The following is a 15,113-nucleotide window of genomic DNA, read 5'->3' as shown; positions in this document are numbered from 1 at the left end:
TATCAACACATTGTAATTGAAACCATTACTTAGTGGCACTTTCCTATTAAGACAGGCACTAAATTATGGATATTACTTGGCACACCTCAAACCTTCCGTCGCCTAGAATACTTTATTGATGGAACTCGTACATCTACCCTTATCTGCTTACATACCGATGAAGGCACTTTTTTTTTGCAAAATAATGTATATCTTATGAATATTTTCCTAACACAGACCCCTTAAAATAATTAAAAAGGCCAAAGACCTATGCTCTGCAGTGAAGGAAAGTTATGTTTGGTATATGTGTTTCCAGAAGAATTAATATACCTAGACAAACATTATTACATTCTGTAAAACACAAATGAGATTTGAATTACAGTTGACCTGCCAGCAAATGATAAATCATGGTCCAGCAAAGGCTTCCTTGGAGTGACCTACAACCTGTAATTGAATCAGCAGAGCATTAAGGTGTGTTTCACAATATATTCTATGTATATTGGACAGTTGTCTCAGTAGAATTGATGAAACAGATCCAGACAGACTAAGAGTTCCTATCTGCTATAAGCAAAACCTATTGTATTGTATTATATTCTTATGCATTGTAGCCCTGAAGCTTGAAAGACAGTGACTGTTCAGTCAGTGACTGTGTTGACTTGTTGCTAGGCTTTAAACCTGTTATCCAATTTTGGTCTAATTCAACTGTTACCGATTTATAAACCTTTTAGTGTTTTGAATGTTAGAGGTGGAGCTGACATTAGGGGCCACAATCCCTAAATATAAAAAAAAATCATTTCTACATATTTTCAAGTGTAGGGATAACTTCCTGCGATTTATCCAAAAGGGTAGGATATTTAAATGTATTTTTCTTTTATTCTTTTTTAGGAGAAAGACAGAGGTTCTTCAGTGGTTCATAGTCTAGTATTATATACGAGAGCTGATGGGTCTATCTGTTTTTGTTTTTTTTAATACCCATAATATTCTGATATTTTAAGGGTTACATCTTTATCATCTGGAAATCAAAAAGTCACATGGCCACAATATGGCTGCCATCTTAAGTCACGGATCCTCTTCAGAAAGCACCTTTAGAACTCCTCTGTTCTTCGCCTGGGACACTTATCACCCTTCCTTAAATGCGCTTTACTTGCTCTTATCTGCCCCCTATTTTACTGCATTTAATCCTGTACGTCAGAGTACTGTAATCTGCCAAGTGTTTAATCTGTAGTATTTTGTATTTAATCATATCCGGATGTAACTATCACTGACACTTATCTGCTGTATCACTGAATTGTAGTTTGTCACACTTGTATTTGCTTGAACCAAAGTCATTGTATTTATCTTGCGCTTAATTGTATTATTACTTGTACTGTGATACTTGAAATGTATTTGCTTACGATTGTAAATCGCCCTGGATAAGGGCGTCTGCTAAGAAATAAATAATAATAATAACAACAATAATAATAATGTAGAGTTAGATTAGAGTTTCCATAACACTGAAATATGAAGCTGACATCTCTAATGATTTATGAGATATTAGCAGTTGAAATAGCGGGAGCAGATTGTCAATAGTTAAAAAAACAAACAAACAGCAAACAAGAATTTGAGAGGCATGTCTAATGAGATATGAGAAGCTTCATAAAAAGACTAAATATGCCTACATTTACAGATTCTGAAGGGCTGCAGTGCACAGCTGTGTATAATACATTACAGTGACATAAAGGATTGGACCAAACAATTAGAAGAGAAAAACTATGAATGCTCTTTGGGATCAAAAGACCCCATAGTAACCCCAACCCATCCAGTAAATCCTGACCCCCTGAATATAGGCTTAAGCCATGATTAACAACTGTGAACCACAAGATATGAATTCGGTCTTGTAGGTTATGGATTACAATTTTGCACATGGTCTTAATATCCATTTATTACCTGCTGTACTGACGGATTTGCCTGTAGTTTTTGATAGCTCTGTCTCGAGGGGGTCATTGGTAACAGTGTCAGAGTGTTTTTGACGCGACCACAGTTGTATAGAATACAGATACAGAGTAAACAATTGTCATTTAATTAGATAGCCACGCAGATCCAAAATCCAAATAAAGTTGAACACTTTGCAATTATAAACCGTGGCTCCACTGAGCTGCAGGATGTGTGGTCTGAGTGAGCAGGATACCAGCATGCATGCCTTCATGAATCTTGAGATTATAACCAAACATGGTGTGGCACAGACCTGATCTGCCTTGTTCTGAAAACTGCAAACCGGGGTAGCATCTGAATGTGACATTATGGGAGTCTGAACTGTCAAAGCAATGGTTTGAAATAACATTAATTAGAATACTAATACTTTTGTGACACTTAAACACAGAGATCAAGCTTGTGACACGTGCATGCCTGATGGATTTGCACAAAATGTATTATAATGGAAGACTCCGTTAAACTATGCCAGGAAACACGGTTTTAGAGTATGGGGTTTTAAATGGATAAAGAAATATTGACTTTTGTTTTGAGAATGTGTTTGATGCTATAAAAAGTATTTTAAAGGAACAGGTCTTAAAAGCAGGATGAAACCCTTACATGAAAAAATAGTATCCTGGTGTTTCTGGCGGTGTGTTCCCCACATCACAAGCAGGCACAGATCAGCAGGCCTGGCAGACTTAATGCAGAAGGACCTTAGAAGTGAATCAGTAGGGGGCTAAAGCACCTACTAATCCCTACAAAGCGCTGTCTCACTAGATCAAGAGTTTCCACTTACTCCATATAGAATAACTTCTAAAGACAGGAAACTATTTTGGTGCAACAATATAGCACATATAGGCTAAAGCTGCATCCACACTGGACGCGAGCGAATCATTTAGAAGTCATTGCAGTCAAATGGAGTAGCCACACCAGCAGCGAGCGACACAAGAACCTGTTTCTATTTTTGTTTTTTCATTGAGCGACTGGAATGAAAATGACCAATCAGAAGCAAGGTTAACACCCTTGACACACGTCAAACACACGCCTCAAAACAGTCACGCCTCACAACACGTCATACCTCAAAACAAGTTATAATAAATAATGGACAACGAAAAGTTAATTTATGAGGTGCAGCAGTATCCGTTATTATATAATTGCAAATTGAACGATTATAAAGACATCCAGAACAAAGTTTAAGATATGAGATTATATTATATAAACATAGCAACTTTTTATAGTTATTGACTTGTATTATATTTATGTAAATCCTATTGTCTGCACCTCCACTGCTACTGTTGTATATTACTTTATTTTAAGGTTATTTGAGAAAAAAAAAGAAAAAAAGAAAACACTTGTTCTCACAATATAAGTGCCTGGCACTGTGACAGACTGCTAGCACTTGCATATTTAATCAAAATAAATTCAATATTATACTTCACACTACTAGCAGACATACACATAGATAACAAGATCATGCAAGCTCTTATATTAGGTGCCAGATAAAACCATGGGTATTCATTATCATAATAATTCACACTACCACAAACCTTTTGATTTCCACTGACATGGCTAATGCAAGATAAAACTTGCATAGTCCTGATGTTCTGCTAGGTTAAAGAAACCATGCAAGACCACATAGACAAATGCATGAAATATTTTCAGAAAACACTATTAAATGTTTAATAGTCAAGGTTTTAATATGAAGTGATGCTCAGGGGATAATACATACCATATCATGGACATGATTTGGAAAAAGTATCACAGCTCTTAAACAAATAACTAGTACTTACGCTGCATTGTACAGTAATTATTTTATTCATACATTCATGTATAAGCTATTTGATTTGAAGATAATTATCTGGTGTACTTGATTTGTCTTCTAAAACTTTGAATGATTAGCAAAAATTACCAATAAAACAGGAACTTAAGTAGAAATACCACTGAAATCCCTGACTCTTCATTCTCTGCGTTTTTATTTTACTTCACATAAACTAATTAGGTTTATTACTAATTAGTAATATAGGAGCACAAGAGAAAAAAAGAGCAGTTGTACATAAATGACATAAGCTCCAGGTTAAACATGACACACTGGGTTCACCACTTGTTGCAAGATTTAATGTTCTTAAACAGCTGACCACCTTTTTGTACACATTTGAAATCTGCTTGTTAATGTGGACTAAACATCAATCAGGGGTACAAAAACAATCAGTCATTTAAGGGGGCAATATGAATAATAAGTCACTAAATCTAGCTATCTAAAGATCTGCTTTTCTAAACAGTTAAATGCACATGTAACGGGTAGTGTTGTGTGTTACACTGCTGTTACGGATTTTGTCCAATCCCGTCGGTTAGACTAGATGAGTTTAAAAGTTCTAAAACTAGGGATGCAAACGAGCCTGGCTCTTTCGAATTGTGGTCAATAAATCTCCCAGTGGCTGTCAGGGTCAAAAACTAAAGCCCCCTTCTGTTCAACTGCAAACAGATTTAGAGTTAAACTGGCAAGACCTGCATTTGTTTCTTTTTTTAGGCTACAATTGCTACCAGCCCCATCTTATCCACCCGCAGTTGTATGCTTTCCGTAATTACTGCAGCCTAGCACTTCTCTCCACAGAAGACTCTCCAAAGGCAGCTTCATTTTTCTTTACTCTAACTCCACATTGGATCCCTACGGCAAAATGTCTTAGGTGCCGACCATGAAGAAAAACAAAAAACACTCAACCATAAAACAGTAATAGAGGTGTAGCCGAGAGAGAGAGAGAGAGAGAGAGAGAGAGAGAGAGAGATAGTGGAAGATTTTTTTTTGAGAGAGCATAAAACATAAATAAAATAAGCATTGTTGACGATGACGGCTACATGAACAAGGTAACACTAGGGAAATTAGAATTCACCTAGTGCTCAGCTACGAGAGCTCTGCGCAATAGTTTTCAACTCTCAGCTTATCAGAGGGTAACAGGTAGCGTGTAAATGAAGTGTGAGGAATGGAAGAGCTTGTCTCCCAAAGGGAGGAAATTGTCAAACAGCAGATGAGAACAAAGGAAGGACTTGAAGCCTTGTAGGGAAAGGGAAGCACACATTCACGTTCTGACACCCAACAGAGTCAGGGCTTGAGGTGTTTTCTTTTTTTTTTTTTTTACTTTTAATACATTCCACATATCTATGCTTTTGAAAATATATGAAGGTTCTCAGCAAAGCAGCAATGTGTCAGAGTCACCTTGTATTTGGTTGGTAAAATATGATTCCTTAGTTCCTGTTTACTCAATTATTTCACAGTTCAACCTTCTGTGCACTGCATGGGCTTGTTTACATTTCCCAATGGAAGTTTTTGCTTCAGGGGCATAACCTTGCTCCCTCCATGAAACCTGTTTGCTCCTGTAAAACCCTGCCAATGGGAATAGTCCTGCTGTTATCCGTTATATGACAGTTTTAGGTCAGGAAGCAATATTAAAGTTGCATTTTTGTAATACTACACATGTTTTTTTTATCATTTTAAATACACAATATTTACAGTATGTATAGTAGTGACTTGATAGTGCTTGCACACTTTCCTTTGCAGTCTTCCACAAATCCTTATGGTCACGGGCAATTTCTTCTGGGTTTTTTGTGTGTAGACATTTTTTATATATGTTGCCACAGTTTGCAATTCTTTTTTAAATCCTCCATATCTTAATTGTAATACAGCTTTGCATTTATTTTATGGAAAACGGTTGAGTAACCATTTCCACTGTTTTTCCAGTGTTCATTGGCTATACACTTATTTCATTTTGTTTGTCTTTTTGTATCAGGGGTGTTTTATCAGTTTTTATTGGTTAAAACCAAAAATCAGAAGTCCTATTCATAAGTAATGAACTTACTAGGTCAACTATAACAAAACATCACTTGAGCAGCAAAGCTAGCAGAGGGGTCAAATTTAAAAAGAAACACCAAACAGCATTTTCAAAGGCATTAAATGAAGATGATTTTTCCTTAATTGTCTGCAACTGATGACAATATACAGACAACAATGCTAGCAGTGTACATAGTTAGAACACCCAATACTTATACAGTGGCAATTATGTCAATTTTTTGCAACACAGTGTCTTCTATTTAAAAGTCCAGACTGAGGTTGGTGTTATGCTTTCTTGGGGAAAATGCTAGTGAGCTAAACAATGGGAGACCAAATTTATGCCAACTTTTAAACCAGGAGTATTTATTATCCTGCTGTCAAACATCACTGCATACAATACAAATACAGTGGCTACTGTCATCCATATTTAAACTTTTTGAAAAGCCACACACACTTTCTAACTTCTTCAGCATCCCCTGATCTTCTTGTTATTTTTCAGTGTTGAAAGATAACAAATATTTGACGAGAAACGCAAAACAAGAAAATCATTCAGCAGCAAGACATGCTTTAATGGAAGCTGGCCCAAACAAATCAGCCTGTGCAGTTCAGCCCTGTGACGACCCCATTTGTGAAGAAGCACTTAGGCAGCCAGCAAGGCCATCTACTGCAATTTCAAGTCTCATCTAAAGGCCACCTTCAATCCTGATTTCCAAAGTCATTATACTGTATTCCACTGTACTCTAGAAGTATGCCTTACAGGTAACAGCAGAACAGAATCCCATCATTCTCATAGTGTTAATGACAAAACATACAACTTGGGTCTTCATCACAGTCAACATCATGGGGACTGCACCATTACTAAAGACATTCAAATGTTAGAATCGTCTGTGATATTACATGACACATCAGTGTCGCTGACTCAGCTTTTTACACTGGAGCAAAAGTATAGGAAATCTGACTAATTAAGTTGCTACTGCCTTTATGTAACATTTAATTTACATGCTTCCATAGATTAATCTATAGTAGGTTGTTCATTTAAAAAACGAATTGACTTCTAATTCGTCGTAATACAGCCACAGGTGTGTAATAGGTGGTCACGGGTGTCAGAGAGAGTTAGTGGAATTAATGTTGGTGATAGAGATGGAGTTCAGTGTTGTGTGTAACCGTGCTGTGCTGTTCCGTTCTGTGGTCATGTGTTTTTGGAAAACCTTTTGTTTTGGTCCTTGTGTTGTTTATTTTGTTAATGTGTTTTGTTTAGTGGTTTTGTCCATGTTATTTTTGTTTGTTTATTAAAGAGCACATTAGTGCAATTTAACTTGTAGCTTTCTATGTCTACCTTTCCCTGCCATCATCATCTGGGATGGGTTGCTGCCGCGCCACAGTTGGGCACCCTGAAACAAGTATTGACTTGTTTCAATATTCCATTGTCAAGCATCGCAAATGAAAATATGACAATGCAATCAGTTGAATGTAAACATCATGAAAGGACTTTGATTTACGAGACGTGAACCAATGTAGTTCCTCCAAATTCACTCTCATACAACTGTTCAAACAGAGCAGCAAAACAATTTCGAAGTAGATCAGGTTTATTGAACAGATTTGTAACATCAAAAATACATTAGGATACCCTGGTTGGTAGCGAGGGCCATCTGCAACCAACTGGCAGATGGTACAAGGATCCAGCTCAATACAAAACAACAGTAACATAATAGTTTAAAGGCAGGTGTGGTGGGAGTTTTGCATGAATGGCACTGCACTAGAGAATGCTGGTAGTTAAGTACTCTCTGACTGAACCATTTACAGTAGGTAGGAGGTTTGTTCTGCTCTGTCTAAACTATGTTTCAATGCTCCCTAGAGGTATATTTAAGTTCATAACAGCTAGACAAAAATACATATTTCTTCATCCATTAATAAGACAATGCCCATCAATGTAGTCATAGTCGCTTGCAAGTAACCCTTGTGTGGTTTCAGAATACCTTCCACTCCTATTTTGGCATCTTGCATTTAAAAAAATAACATGACATTTAGACTAGAACTTGTCCTCAATACATACAAATAAGAAGACAAACTTAAAAAAAAAAAAGCTCTGGTATGTTTGCTTCAAAAGTTGTTAATGAGACACTTTACCTGCAAGGCAGCCCATGAATGATTGCAGTACCAGCAGTTTCCATAGCAACAGCATTTTCAGTTTCCAAGGTCAAAATAGGCTCTCATCCAATCACAAGTGAATACAATCCTTTTGTATGCCTTTTTTCTGGCCTTTAATCTGTAAAAAAAAAAAAAAAACTTAGAATAAAGGACAGAAAATGTTACCACAGATAAATTATTATTAAACATTTAATTCCACTGGAGGGTATTAAATATTGTTGTGTGTATATATATATATATATATATATATATATATATATATATATATATATATATATACTTACACACACAAATGTCAATGAAATAACTGATAGGGTTAGCCATGGTCAACATCTCAAGTAGATAACAGGACAGTTACCTATTGTAATGCTTTAGATTAAAAAGAAAACTGAGGGAAATTTTAAGTTTAATGTAATTAATAACCAAACCTGAAGAGATATTTATTTATTTATTTATTTATTTATTTGATTTATTTTTATTTATTTATTTATTTATTTTTTTTGGGGGGGGGGGGTATTTGGAACAAGTACTGTGCAGATACATATTAATAGATAAACAAAGACCCCTTCTATTTAGTGTATGAACATTGTGCAAAACAATGGTCTCAGGTGCTGAGGAAACCATTTACATCACAATGGAGTACAGAAGATAAACAAATCATTTACAGTTGAATTAAACAGTTTAAAACAGTAAATGGATGCTGACTGCTGCTTGTGTTAGCTTTTTCTTCTTCTATATGATTCAATTGTTTTTTATTGTTTGCTTAAATAAGAAAACTCTTACACCTGACTATAAATAAACAAGCTCTTCACTGCACTAGCAAGAATCAGTCTTCATCTCCTCACTCAGTGGGCTCAACGTTGAGAAGGGTTCAAGCACAAAGTACAGGATGAGTAGCTCAGTAGCTAAGGTCATAATTTCACATTTTACGGACAACTCGGTTTACCACCTGCCCATCACGAAGCTGGCTGGAAAACCAATATCATGTCTTGTTCCAGAAGATGCCAGAAAAGAAGACTGATTTAATCCAAGTGTCAAAGTCAAATGCCTTTAATTCCTTTGCCAAGATTCCAAGGGTATTTTTTAAATCAGTATACAAACTCAAAGGACTACTCTGTATTAAAGGGACACAGTAATCTTCTTCGAGCTTCAAGACACACACACACAAAAAAATCAATTCTGTCTCCAGGTTCTGAGTCCCAAAGCTGTGCTTTTAAGACACTGGCCTAATGTCTGTCCCTACAGATTTTGCTCATTATTATAAATACAGTACAGATATCACTTAAGGGCTAAAGAGTAGCCAATGGCAGATCAGCTCATTGGTCTCTGTATCTAAAGCTTTAGGACTCAATTTATTTATTTATTTATTTTTTTGCATAGAGAAAGATTTTGCCTTATTGCCGTTGGTATGGTGACTAAGAAAGGAAGAGGACTGGATGACTGTGAAATCCATTCAATGTTCAGGACATTCCCTATCAGTAATTACTTGAAGCTTATACTGTGTTGACATAGTATTTCCTCTACTGATGTTGCATTTCCCCTACTGACAAATCTACCATGCCGTATACAATGTAACTGCCGCACCTCTCATCTAGGATGGACGGATGGACTATTGTAATGCATTGTTTGCTGGCATACCTGCTAAGGCTTTGTCTCGATTCCAGTGGTGAACCTATTATTCCTATTCTGACCTGCCTACACAGGCTCCCAGTCTGTTTTAGAGTGGATTTTGCTTTTAACTTACAAGGCACTAAATGGCCTTGTCCCTCATTCCTAACTAAAATGTTTTTTTTTCTATATGTCCCTGGCCACAAACCAGAGGATGAAAGTTTAAAATTCTGACTGAGGGGACTTCTGAGTGGCGCATCCACTAAAGGCGTTCTGCATGAAATGCAGGATGCGCCCTATAGCCTGGACGTCGCCGGTTCGAGTCCAGACTATTCCACTGCCGGCTGTGGATGGGAGCTCCCAGGGGGCAGTGCACAATTGGCTGAGCGCCGCCCTGGGGGGGGGGGGGCGGACTTAAGTTAGTCAGGGTGTCCTCAGCTCACCGCGCACCAGCGACCCCTGTAGTCTGGCCGGGCGCCTGCGGGCTTGCCTGTAAGCTGCCCAGAGCTGCGTTGTCCTCTGACACGGTAACTCTAGGAGGCTGTGTGGTCCAGTGGTTAAAGAAAAGGGCTTGTAACCAGGAGCTCCCTGGTTTTCAAATCCCACCTCAGCCACTGACTCATTGTGTGACCCTGAGCAAGTCACTTAACCTCCTTGTGCTTCATCTTTCGGGTGAGATGTAATTGTAAGTGACTCTGCAGCTGATGCATAGTTCACACACCCTAGTCTCTGTAAGTCGCCTTGGATAAAGGCGTCTGCTAAATAAACAAATAATAATGGTGGGTCTGCAGTGTGTAAAGAAGGTATTGGCTGACGGCACACGCTTTGGAGGACAGCGTGTGTTCGTCTTCGCCTCTCCCAAGTCACCGAGGTAGCAATGAGCTGAGCCTAAAAATAATTGGCTATTCTAAATTGGGAGAAAATGATAAAAAAACAATTGGCAACTACTAAATTAAAAAAAAAAAAATGCTGACTGACAGATACTCAGAATATATTAGAAGGACTACTTTGTTTTGTTTTAAGTATGTAACTCAATGCATGAAAAAAGCAAATTGCAAGGTCTCTCAAATACCATTTATATCTCAGTATCCAGGCCCATATAAAAGAGTCTGGCTTAAAGCAGGCTAGTAAGGACCTACAGCTCAAGGAGGTTTGTTCTAAATTAATTGCCACAGCACAAGTAGAGGTTAGTCCTTTAGGCCCTGGCAACTACTGTCATTTAGAAACGAACAGGGACCTAGAAAACAAATTATGGTTGCCTGGATAGAGTCAGCAAGGCAGTCCATGGGGATTTCAAACAATCTGTAATGACGTTAAGCCTCCTGATGACAAGCCGCTTGAATTTCTGCAAGTAGTTTGATGAAATATCTCTCCCCTATATGTAATGATTTTCTCCAGGCAAGTGCACCGGCACAAATATTTGGAAAAATGTCTAGTAGTCTTCACCTATTGAATAGGCATTTGTGATAAATAAAAATAAATCTGCAACATATGTTTAGTCTGTAAAGGAGAACATTAGAATGTGAGGATTGGTTTACAGATTCAAACCTGTTCTATAAACTTGCCACAGCAAACCGTGAAAGGAAAACCGGAGAAAAGAACAAATAAAATCGGTCAAATTGAAGAAACTTTGTTTCAATCTGGAAACCCAGGGTCTGTGTTTTAATGAGCACTCCTGCTGGACATCAATCCGCTTAACTTTTCAACACTGAAATCTTTAAGCTGCAAAAATACCCATCTCTGAGGGAGTACAAACTCATAGAGACCTCAGGAAATGGGTAACTGGGCTATTATGCACAATAATGGCATGTTAAAACTTAACAGCATGTGTTTGAAAACTAAATTTGAATATCCAATAAAAGATGTGTGAGGATGGCATGACTCTTTTTTGGGGATCAATCGTGTTCAATCATATTTTCCATTTCAGGGTGTCTGTTCTTGCAGTGCCCCCCCACCAATTTTGACCCAATTCATTTTCAGAAGGATGACATTTATTATAACCCCTCATATCACATAACACCTACCAACGTTACACCACAAACAAATTTACTGTGCTGCTCCCATGGGCATTACAACAATATTGATTTCAGTTATAGTTCAATGTCCTATTGCTGCACAGAATACCTTGTGCCTAATCAGGGCATTATAAAGGATACATGAAATATGAATTATTTGATTGCTTTAATTGATTATTTATATAGTCTATTTCTGACTTTTACTAATTCTACTTAGTATGTGAATACAAAAATAACTTGTACTTACTGTTATTCAAGGCATGCCATAAATACTACATAAGCAGTTAGTGAGTGTCCCTTTTCAATGAATGAAAATTCAATCCAATTAATTCAAGAGAAAAGGTAAATATCACTATTTACTCCAGGCAAACAAGTAACTTGATTAGACTGGGTCTTAAATGCCAACAGACCTACTGGTATATGATGATGATGATGATAATGATGATGATAATAATAATGAGTTGTATCCAATTAAAGCTATGGCCAAAAGTATTGTACTACTATGGCTATTTCCAGTGGACTTTTGCACTTTTTTTGTAGTTTCTTTGATTACTTGATGTTAAATAAAAATCAAAATTATGTTCACACCAAGACGCTATTGTAGGTGACTCTGCAACAGCAGTTGGGATGCATAATAATAATAATAATAATAATAATAATAATAATAATAATAATAATAATAATATTCATATCTATATCTATTTTTTTTATTATGTCTTAATCTTAAAATTCTAGGTGATGCAAAACTTTTAGCCATAGCTGTAGACAGCTACTCATTCTGTTGATATTCATGACATGGGGCATTTATACCAAAAATGTTGCACTAAATAGTAATATGTATCAAGCTTGATCAGCGATTGGCTTACATCAGGATGATCTGGTTTACATAGACTTTTGAGCCTGATTTCAGGATTAACCTTTGTCCTACAAACCCCAATCAACAGTGCAATATCATGGTCCAGCAAACTGATCCTATGGTTATTAATGCACATTTCAAACAGGAACGTTATCACTTTGAGTAGATTTTTGTATATATTTTAGAGTTTGACCAACACTTGTATAAGTAAAATTACTGGCCTGGTAATAATTAAAGTTCTTTCAAGCCTGAAGGGACAATATATACACACATTACTATTTCAGATGCTTACAAACCAGAGAGAAAATACATCACTGGCTTTAGCAATGAACCATTTCTCTCCATAACACAGTCAAAGAACAGTTGTGTGTACAGGGTTTGACGAACTTCCATTTTAAATAACTAGTTATGTCAATTCGTATTGTCAGCGCTAATCCTGTTTATGACAGTCATCTATAGTTAAAGATCAACGACACAGCTACTGAGATGTTTTTTTCTCCTGAAGACAACTGATTTGTCCAAAAAGCCGTCATATCATTGACGCATTTTGTATTCTGATTTCCATGAGTGTAACTTATCGCTACAAAATGGCATGTAAACAAATGGCAAAACACGCCGCTGTTTCTCTTGTTACAAAAAGATAGAAATTGTTCGAGCTCTTGAAAAAAACCTGAATCAGACACAAGTCGCAGAGCAATTTGTGTTTCCTGTTCTGGTGAGTTGTTTCACATTTTTTTTAACCTGTGTAGGAGTGTTGTGCTAATTTATTTTGACAGTTTATTAACATTAGGTAGTTCATTATTATAGATACACATACACATACATACACTTGTCTATTGCTTTTCTCATACTTATTCAGTCCATTTCATAACCCAACCCTATAATTAGTAGTATCAATTACCATCTAAACAACGGGGCAATCGAATGAGTGTTATTTGTTTCAGACATCCTTTATATATTAGTTAGCAACCTCTGTTTTGGGAAGAAATATAAAGTTGATAATTTTCAAGCAATGGTTAACTGCATATTTCAATACTCTCCCAGAACTGTAACAAACATAACAGTAGCACGAAATATGCAGAATTGTCCCTTTCAATTATTAATCCTCTATGTATTTGTTGATTGAATCAGGTTAGACACATTTAAACCACATTAGGAACTTTTTGTTTGTGTTGTAACAGCAGGGGTGCAGCATTAGAGATTAGGATACCAGGAGGGGACAAAATATGAACACAGAATAAACAAGGGTGTTAAATAATATGCAGCACACACTCTGGGCCTTTTTAAAAAATAAGAGAAATCTCGGCAAGCCTGTTCTAAATCAATTAAATAGAACAATGCTCATGACGTTTCCACTAAAGCCCATGAGATGAGCCCTAAAAAATGCTACTCTACTTTTCTATCCCAATCTAAATGCTTAGAGAACATAAATTAGCAGGGAGGTATGATGTACTGTAGCCTGGTCTGCTCTGATCAAAACAGTTTAAAATAGCTGAATATGTATTTTGATTATTAGTAGAAAGACAATTCTCTTTGCTTGTTTTTTGAGGGTGTTATTTCTAAATTAATACAATACAAAAAGACAATAAAAACAAACTAGACAGTGTGTGAAGGAATGTGTTTGTACCATACATGCACTACAGGGCCACAGTGAACAGGTATAGCACTCTCCGTAACAGGATGTGTACAGTAATGTCCACCTGCAAATTTGCTTGAAAGCCTACATATTTATGAGTACGCCACATGCACTGTTACAGGAGATAGTCTAACAATTCTCTAGACAAGTAATAATGCATGCAAGTATTTCAGTTACCTCTAGGGCAAAAACTATTTCACTGAATTTAATACTATATGCACGCTACAGTATGGTAGTAGAAATTGCATTGGTAGCATTCATACAGTGCTGGTTTTACATCAAGCTTATTCCAACTACCTAATATGTTCAGTGTTTTATTTATGTACAATTCTGAGGAATATATAACTTGGAAACACACAACAGTTGGTCGCCACAGCTGTTATGCTTCAAGTGTTTGTATTTTTGTAACTATAAGTAACACACTTCGTAGTTGCTTTTGCATTTTTATACCCAGGCATAAGTCAAGATACATAAGAATTTCATTCATTTTTCTCTGTCACGAATGCTAATCTGTAATCTACAGTACCACAGTGACAAGTTGTCATTGCTGTAATCATATATGCATTTCAGAATGCATTCCTGGGAGAGTAAAGGTGGCTTCTCATATGCTGAGTGAAAACGGAGGTTGAGGTGTCACGTCTGTATGTCTACTTCAGTTTAATTACATATTGTGACAAGAAAATGTGTGTTTGGACAATTCCCTTTGTGGATGTAACATTGTTTCCACCAAGTTTTATTTATTTATTTTTTTTCTTCTGACATACAATACAGTGGGCGTAAAGCATACAATTTTGCACCATTAGAGTTTTTATTATTAGCTTTCTGTTACTATCCTTTTCAAGAAACCATTTTAGAAGAAAATGATTATTGTCCTCACTCTCTGTGCAAGGGGGTCTGTTCAGGTTTCAGTGTCTTTACTGAAAAAATCCGTAAGGCCACCTTATCACCAGTAAAAAACTAAACACAATCGTTCAGGCCAGATATGGTAACAAACTAGGACTGACATAACACTGTGGTACTGCAACGATCACCAATTTGTATTGGTTCATAGGTTTATGATACAATTGGGAAGCCAAAATATAGAAAAGTTGCCAGTAA

The 15,113-nt window shown here is 36.6% G+C and overlaps 1 protein-coding gene across 4 annotated transcripts in view; it reads right to left on the bottom strand.

Annotated features, from left to right (window-relative positions):
- The window catches only part of LOC117413677 (contactin-4-like), a 153,034-nt gene that overhangs the window by 111,014 nt on the left and 26,907 nt on the right, over positions 1-15,113 (bottom strand). For all 4 annotated transcript variants that reach the window (XM_058988690.1, XM_058988688.1, XM_058988691.1 and 1 more), the window contains exon 2: positions 7,880-8,018. In XM_058988690.1, the coding sequence (XP_058844673.1) occupies positions 7,880-7,934 (55 nt within the window). In that variant the 5' untranslated portion in view covers positions 7,935-8,018. The remainder of the gene's footprint in view (positions 1-7,879; positions 8,019-15,113) is intronic.

The sequence above is a fragment of the Acipenser ruthenus genome, chromosome 16, assembly GCF_902713425.1.
Source record: "Acipenser ruthenus chromosome 16, fAciRut3.2 maternal haplotype, whole genome shotgun sequence".
Classification (NCBI taxonomy): Eukaryota; Metazoa; Chordata; class Actinopteri; order Acipenseriformes; family Acipenseridae; genus Acipenser; species Acipenser ruthenus.
Note: the sequence above shows the minus strand (reverse complement) of the source record. Positions and strands in the feature narration are given on the sequence as shown.